This window comes from Hippoglossus hippoglossus, chromosome 20 (genome assembly GCF_009819705.1).
Source record: "Hippoglossus hippoglossus isolate fHipHip1 chromosome 20, fHipHip1.pri, whole genome shotgun sequence".
Taxonomy (NCBI): domain Eukaryota; kingdom Metazoa; phylum Chordata; class Actinopteri; order Pleuronectiformes; family Pleuronectidae; genus Hippoglossus; species Hippoglossus hippoglossus.
This window is the reverse complement of record NC_047170.1, coordinates 7,750,673-7,759,240: the sequence shown is the minus strand read 5'-3', so window position 1 is coordinate 7,759,240 and position 8,568 is coordinate 7,750,673. Positions and strand designations below refer to the sequence as shown.

General features: G+C 41.2%; 1 protein-coding gene across 1 annotated transcript; it reads left to right on the top strand.

The window, feature by feature from the left end:
- The first annotated feature begins 529 nt into the window (after positions 1 to 529).
- eef1e1 (eukaryotic translation elongation factor 1 epsilon 1) lies at positions 530 to 8,124 on the top strand. The gene is made up of 4 exons (XM_034572724.1): positions 530 to 671; positions 1,787 to 1,984; positions 5,185 to 5,280; positions 7,466 to 8,124. The coding sequence occupies exons 1-4, from the start codon at positions 588 to 590 to the stop codon at positions 7,607 to 7,609; spliced, it is 522 nt and encodes a 173-aa protein (XP_034428615.1). The 5' UTR covers positions 530 to 587; the 3' UTR covers positions 7,610 to 8,124.
- The last annotated feature ends 444 nt before the right edge of the window (positions 8,125 to 8,568 follow it).

Genomic DNA, 8,568 nt, shown 5'->3' with positions numbered 1-8,568 from the left:
CCTAATAAATTAGGCATTTAGTTATGTGGGTAAACATACTGTCAAATCAGTCTCACAGATAATGACACCACAAATTAATTTTGATCTGTATTTATTATTTATCATTATCATTAGATTTACCATCAATAAAAGAGAAAATGAAACTACAGTGGGAATTTCCACTGGGGTCCTCTTTTTCAAATATCTTTAAGTTTCTTTTATATATACAATTTTTTTGAAAATGAACTAAGACTCCTTGTGGAAAGGCAATCAAATAAAGTGTGAAAAGTAATAGTACAATATATCATTTCAAAATGTTTAATCTATTAGTTGTCAACCTATATTTAAAGTTATTTTATAATATTTTATTTTAGCTTCTACACTGATGCAATGTGATGAATGACTTACGTTCTATGTTTTCATTGGTTAAGTCATCAGTCAGTCAGTCAGTCTCACACACACACACACACACGCACACACACGCACACTCACACACACACACTCACACACACAAACAAACGATTGGTTAGAGTTAGGGGACAGTCTCACGATGAGCCAATCAGAGGCAGAGTAGGGCTGGGTCTTCCTCCACCTCTGTCAGGCTAAACATGGCGCTACGGGAGCTGTCGTCGCTGGAGAAATATTTAGGGCTGAAGAAGCCGAACAAGTACAGCACTCAGGGGGACAAAAAGGTGACATGGCGGCTCGTTGTTGTAGCTTCCGCTGTTAGCTTTTGAACGTTGTTGTATTTAACAGGAAGCTTTGGGAGCTGCTGTAACATGACACGGTGGCTAGCTTGGGAATGCTAACAGGCTAGCCATGTGTGTGTTGAAAACAGAGGCAGTTGTGTTGTCATAGCTACCTCGTGTTCACACTTTGTACCCGGGGGTTTCATTCATCAGCTGAGGAGACGTTCAGACTAAATACAGGAAGCTGGACCCAATGGAAGCCGAAGTATCTTTAGTTAGCACAATGGAAGTAGCTCTGTGTTCTGCGCATGCTCCAACACAGGAGTGAGGGGTGGAGCCAGCTGTCTGTCGTATTGATTGACTGATCTTAATGGGAAAATATTGAACACAATTATTCCTGCATCCCAATAATGGGCGATCTCACCTGGATGTTAACACAGGCGATCGCATTTAATTCGATCCATTGGAGTGAATTGATAATAATCACTACTTATGAGCCAGTTTTATTAATTAATGTTTAAAGTTACCAACCGAGAAAGCTGGTTTTTCAGGATGTTTAAGATTATCTAAAGACTTGTGGTGGCGTCGAGCACAAAAGTTGTTCAATGTCCTGCCTACGTCTTTCAGATTGGCTGATTCTGTGGAAAACGTACCCAGGTTTAAATGCTTTTTCTCCCTGATCCACGGTGGCAACATATAAGTAGACAGAACATATAAGTACGCAACATAATAAGTACTCAAAGCATAGTACACAGTACGACATAGTATGCTGTCATAAGGCACACGGTGGATAGGATGAGAAATTAAACAGGCATTCAGGTGATTCATGTACTGGGTCTGTCTATGCAATTTACTGGACTCTGTATTGTTCTTTTTATTGTGTGTGTTGTCTGTGTATGGTTTAACTGTTTTTAACATCGTTGGCCTTCTTAAGAACTTCGTGACTCTTGGCTCTGAAAAGTACTTTACAAATAAACTTGACTTATTTACAATATCTGATGTCAGACATGTTTATGTAAATGTCTACTTGTGTTTGAACTTCAATGAAATAGAATCAAACTCACTTTTTTCATCCCCTTTCTCTCTGCCCTCTCTCTCCGTCTCACCTTTCCCTCCAGGTCCCTGTGTTACAGAATAACAATGGTCCTCCACTCGTGGGGCTGGTGACAATCGCCTGTCACCTGGTGAAAGAGGCCAAGCGCTCAGAGCTGCTCGGCGACTCTGCAGAGAGCAGGGCCGTAGTGCAGCAGTGGCTGGAGTACAGAGTCACCAGGCTGGTCAACTGCACGAAGGAGGATGCCAAGACCATCCTGAAGGTATGAAGGAAATCTTTTTGTCGTGTTGCTTCTGTGGACTTGAATTTATCTTTACGTATGATTGTCTCAGATATTAAAGTAGTTAATTCAATGCTTGCTCCGAATTGAACTTCTCAGCATTTCACTTTCTCACACATTCCCCGTTTCTCTGTCCACCAGCCAAACCACCATGTGTGTGTGTATGTGTATCTGTTGGTCTTGTTAAGGCACCAGCGACAGGAGTACACACTGATATGTTGCCTTTCAGTGACATGGCCCCACAAGACAGAGAAAAATGTTTTAATATGCCTGACGCCAGTCAGCATGAAATGGATCATCAGCCATTGGTCTGTTGGATGCTAGGCGCCTCTTGGCACAGTTCTGTCAGCATGAAGTGCGTGTGTGTATTTGTGTGTCAGCATAACACACTGTTGTGGCATGGGTGAGGAGCCATGCTGTGCAGCAGCATGTTATCTGGACAGGCCTCTTAAATATTTTAATGGTGCCACTTACAGAAGGAAGTCGCCCTGAGCAGCTCAGCTCTGGTGCCCGTCGGCGCCCCGTCCTGTCCTGCTGCTTTAGCTCCATCCTTCTTTCAAGCACACCAGTCATCTCCCATTAAATTATCCAGAGACAGGAACTGTCAGCTGCATGAGTCCTTAAACTTTCTCACCCCAGGATGAGAATAAGAAATTCACAGTTTTTCAAGTTTAGACGTGTTTCAAGAGTAAACATCTTGTCACTCACGTACTGCGACTTGTAAACAAGCCCCGGCCTCTCTGGCCTTGAACCCAAAGTCAGCTGAATGTTGGAGGAAGTCCGTCATTCCGCCTTAAACCAATTAGGCTGGTAAAGACTAGAGGTTGTCTTCCTGCTGTATGGGATAATGAATGTTCTTGGGTTGATGCCAATTTGTGAAACATATTAAATTCCTTTTAAGTCATCCCAACCTTCATGAATTTTGGAATCTAATTGCTGTGTCTTGTCTCTTTGAAAGAAATATATGCACCATCACTATGAAACATGGCAGTCAGTTTTCCATTGAACAAGTTCAAACGAATTTGTCATGACACACAATTTGTTCAAATATTTTCAAACCATCCCCCTGCGCATATTAAGTCAGACAAAGTTGACGTCGCTCCACTCGTCTGTGGTGCCTCCTCTGCTGCTGCTAACAGCTGAGACCACAGATTTGTTAAAAGCAAGTTGCATGATACAAAGATGATAAACGGCTTCGCCTCGTGTCGTTACTAAACCATCTACGGTGTAGAACCCAAAATATTTCCACAAGCCGCTTCTCGGATGCTCTGGTGTCATGATTGTGTGTCTGGACGACTTTGCTTGCTAGCGTCCTCCATTTTTGGAGCAAAGACAATGTAACATTCCTGACTTGCTTTACTTATTGGTCAAGCTCAAAGGAAGCGCCCTCTGCTGGATCAGGAGACACACTACTTTAGATGGTCTGAGGCACTTTGAGACCCAATATTTCAAATTCAAACGGGTCTTCAGAGACCGAATGCAAACCTTTCCCCACGTTTGAATGAATGTTCGAATTTTTAATATAAAGCCCCACTATGAAAGATAGAAACCATAATTTCCAGATCAGAGTTCAAAGCAATAAAATAAAATAAAAAGTAAACTTGTGTAATGTCTCAGGAGTGTCATAATAGCAGACAACTATCAATCAGTACATGAGAAAGAAATGGGCACAAAACATGCACAGTACTGCAGTTGTAATATAAGTTGCAGTAGTGTTCATTGTGAGTGAGATTTCTGTGCAGGGCAAAATTCCCAGAAGAGTTCTTGTACTTTTTTAATATTTCATACATTTCTGAGTGTAACTCTGCCGCAAACTTTGCCAACATTATTTAATGTGAATGTCCAATGATAAGAGTGCACATTTGAGGCGGGGGCAGGTGGAGGAGAACCCAGGTTTGGATCTCCTTGCGCTGGGTGGGGGTGGCAGCGGAGCGACCTCTCCTCTGATGCTTGACTAGCTCCATGGCTGTAGGCTAAGAAAAGCAAGGATCTGATTGTGGATGGGGAGGAAGTCTGCAGTCTTCATGCCTTGTTTGGCATCACCCACTCTTGCCGCACAATAACCCGATTTGCCCCCGAGATGTTCTGTGTGCGTGGAGTGTTTCCTTCGCACAATGTACAAGTGCTAAAGATGGTCCCGTCCCCTGGGACCAGCACTTCCACACACGACTCTGAACACACAGACATCCGACTGAAACACACACACACACACACACACATCAAGCTGTCCAAGTTTAGGACAGCTTCACTGGATGTGTAAGCGAGAGTTGTCGCTGAGTAAACAAAGAGGCTTTCTTGTACGCATCTGCACCAAGTTGCCAGTCATGGGGAGAGAAGCTACAGCCCCTCAGGTTACATTTCATTCCTTTTCACATAGCACAGCACACAGACACATGCAAGCTTGGATCTAGGGCAGTCCGCTAAAAGTCGATTAGTCGATGCATCAGTTGAGAAAACCCGGACTCGACTCATGTTTGTGAGTCAACTTGCTTTTTGGTGCCTCACAATATACAGAGCAATTCAGGGGCAACGAAGTGTCAGGCTGTTATCTATATATATACACACTGAGTCCTGTCTTAAAATGGCTGAAACCACAAAACTGAAGCTATTTTTAGACATGAACACAGACCCAGACTTTTTTAGAGTTTGACTTTAAGAACACAGCAGAAGATTGTCTGGATTACAGGTGTTTACAACAACAGGAAAATGTCCATAACCCTCGGCGTGGGTCCTCATCGGCAACAGCCCCAAATCTCATTGTCTTTCCTAGTCTTCGTCTGTTCTCTGCATTTCTGGCACCTCTTTTTCATCCTTAAATATTTGTGTTCTCCCAGTTTCATGCCTGTTGTGCGTTAGAAAGATCATCAAAAAATGTACTTGTTTGTTATGAATTTCCTGGTCATTTTCACCCTTCAGTGTGGTAGGACTTTATAGCTCTCACCAAGAACAGTTACTCTTTCTTACTGTGCTGACATCTCTAACTTCCCATCACAAATGATAAACAGTGATATTTGAGTTTGAAGTGAAAACATGAGGACGTAGAACTCTCATTACATGTGCAGGTGGATTAATGATGTATATTTCCCTGAATGAAATTCAGAAAAGTTTAGCAGTATTCTAACTATTGACCTTATTCTAATCCAAGCTAATCTGCCTGTATCTTGTGTTTATCTCTTCTCCAGGAGCTGAACCTCTACCTGCAGGACAAAGCTTACCTGGCTGAAAACCAGTTCACCTTAGCTGATATTCTCATGTACTATGGAATCCAACCACTCATAGTAAGTAACCTTTTCTCTCACTGATTTCATTCTCATGTGTACGATTCAGATTTCTGAGTTATTATCAGTTAATCTGCGATCTGTCACGGATTCATTGGAGTATCCAGATGGGTCTGTGGCACTGTGGTGTATTTAAAACATGTAATTTTCAACTGAATCAGGCCACTGTAAAAAGTTATTCTATTCGTTTTGGCGTCTGTACCACCCTTTTGGTTTTATTCCTTTTTGTTTGTTTTTTCTATGCACGTTCATTTTCTTCTCTTTTTTCCCTTTTCATTTCTATTTTATTTCAATTATTGCTTCCTCTTAATTGCTGTTAATTTTCCATAAGTGGTTATTGCCATTGGTCTATTTGATGCACTTTTTTTACATACAGGTTTACAACAGTTTCTGTTGAAAGGAAAAAAATCCATAAACATATTGGATTAAAAAACATCCTCCAACTGATACAACTCAGTGAAATGAAATCTAGAGCTGGTCAGTGGTCTGGACTGGTTAGATTTTTCAGATTCAGATGGTGTTACTCATTAATCCTTATCACCAGGGTAGATTAAATATTTTTGCAAATACTAATGAAGGACAAATGTAATGAACAATATAAAAACCTGCAGAAATTTCCCAAAGAGCTGCAGGGTTTTATATTCGGGGATAAATCGAATTGATTAGTTGTGTCTCTGTTGCTTTCACACCACCATTTACCGAGAAGTCAACCCTTCATACATCCATTCCCTCCTATCTGTGCTCACTTCAGTCAAACCACAACTTTAATAAGCAATTTGTCACAGTGCGTAACACACAATTGGACCAGTCACATGGCCAAAGGGCATGGAGAGCAAGTTGGAAATAAACACACGTATTATAATCACGTTCTCACTTCTCTTCAAAGAAATAAAGTGATGTGGCACAAAGTGATGTCTTTAGCCTGATACCAGGGACAAGTAAGTTTGTTATGCCTTCCAGGATTAAAAGAAGAAAAGAAGTGAGTTCAGAAATGGGAGCGACAGAATGAGATGGAGGGAGGGAGACATCACATGTTGAGAGATGTCAGAGGTTGTGGCGGAGATGGAAGATCGCCCCCCCGCCACCAGGCAGAGGAGCGTCACTTTGGTTAGCGATCAGTGTGCTTTTAACCTCGGGGACAAGGGGTCAGCGAGCCCAGCCCTCAACCGCAGCCACTCCCGATGTTCAATTCATGGAAAACAACACGACACAAACATTAAACCTGACTGATGGGAGGATGGTTTCAGGCTGGACTGTTGTCTGTGTCTGGAGTTTACATGTTACTGATAATTACATCGTGAATAAACACATGTTTAATGAAATTTCCAAGGACGTCTTGATGCTGTTTGGGTCGGATACAGTTTGAATTTGATCGATTGCAATTCAGCTTATAGATTCTAGTTTGTATAGAACAGATTGGTTCAAGTCAAATGTGTTGATTTCAACAATCGCATTCACACAACATATTTTATTATTACTAATATTTACCAGATTAAAATTTATGATCCACATATATACATTAAAAGAAAATATATATATATATATAAGGTAAAGAGCAATCTAGAGCAGTTATTAACGAAACATTTGTCGTTACTTGTCTAGAACATCACACACTCTTGCCACTATGAACAAGTAAACTTTTTTTACCCGTCTAAATAAGTAAATGTAAACTGGATTATTCCCTAAAACTGATTCATTTCAAGTAGAAAATAATGCTCTTGAAAATGTTTAAAGAAAAAAAAAAAGCTTGTGAATCACACAGTTATATTATAATAAGAAATAAATCCACAGAGAGAGAGAGAGCGAGAGAGAATGTCAAAGTCATCGATCCAGATGTGAATTGAGCCTGGACAGATGTGCAGTATCTGTACTTTATGTTACACTGGGACAGAAGCAGGATGTGAAAACTCAGTTTTAAGGCAGACTGATGTTAATCTAAATGTTTGGTCGGATTTGAGAAGTTGTCAGGGGGAAGTCCAGAATCTGCCTAGCCTGGATTTAAAATCACCTAATGTAGGAAGTAGAGGGCAGCATAGTTCATTTGCTCCAATTCTTTCTGCTTCTTTCTCAGCCCTAGTTCTGTTTACATCCATGAATTAACTACATCATCCACAAAGGCAACATTTAAACACTGCATCCTCACTAAGGTTCATGTTCAGTGGCTAATCAGTCTCCTATCTCTTAGGTGGACTTGGCCATCCAGGAGAAGGAGCAGTACGTGAACCTGACGCGGTGGTTCGACCACATGCAGCACTACCCCGGCGTCCGGCGCCACCTCCGTCCAGTAGTCGTGCTCAGAAACAGAATTTACACCGGCAGGCACCACTGAGACCCGATCAGACCCCGTTCAGTACGACTCATCACAACTCTTCTGTCTCCTGGACCAGATCTTCACGAATTATGTTCAAATATCCCAGAGTTTATCACATCTCATCTTTTTTCTTTGGATTGCGATTCCTGCCTTTATGTTTCTTTTCTAGTTCTTCTGTTCTTTCAAAACATGTTTAATCAGGAAAGATCTAAAACTGAATCAACAGTTCAGTGTTTGAGGTACAAAAACTCTATGAAGGGAATTCTTCCTAATAAAAATAGAGTTCAATTCATATTCTATAAAAATGTTAGTGTTTTTAATAACGTTTGAAGAGTTAGAAGTGGAAACAACAAGGCCTTTTTATTTCGCTTTAATCACACTAACATTATTTATAAGAAATTTTATGTCTTAACCCGTATTCAGTATTGTGGGACAATTTTGGTGAAACATAGGGAAACCTACTGTTGTGTATTTGTTGCAAGGCTGTGCAGGTCATGGTGAAGGGAAGAATAAATGATGCGAGCTTGTTAAAAAGGTGTTTCTATTTATAAAATGTGGCTAAATAGGGAACGTTGTGAGCATGTGATAAGGAGAATCAATGGGATGTTACTTGACTGGTTTTGTATATTGTGTTTTAAGGGAATACGTCTTATTTCATACCAGATCAATGCATTTCCTCTCAGCAATTTGTTCAAATAAATGTGGCTGCTGGTTCAGTACCGCGCAACAACCACAGTACCTGCAGCGTCTACAATTTTCTGCCCCAAAGAACCGAGTGTCTCAGCTTTCATCCCCTAACAGGACTGTGTCTGTCACATCCGACTCCCAGCCACTTCACTGGACACTTTAGTTTTTATGTGTGTGTGTGTGTGTGTGTGTGTGTGTGTGTGTGTGTGTGTGTTCCTGATTACATCCCGCTCCCCGTTCCACTTTCTCACCAGTTGTGTGGGCAGCAGTGAGCAGTTGAGAGCGTCAGC

Bases quoted from the DNA above. Each gene is read 5' to 3' on its own strand.
- eef1e1 (XM_034572724.1), top strand. From the start codon at position 588: ATGGCGCTACGGGAGCTGTCGTCGCTGGAGAAATATTTAGGGCTGAAG. The intron at 672-1,786 runs GTGACATGGCGG...CTTTCCCTCCAG, and splicing joins GCACTCAGGGGGACAAAAAG to GTCCCTGTGTTACAGAATAA. The intron at 5,281-7,465 runs GTAAGTAACCTT...CCTATCTCTTAG, and splicing joins ATGGAATCCAACCACTCATA to GTGGACTTGGCCATCCAGGA.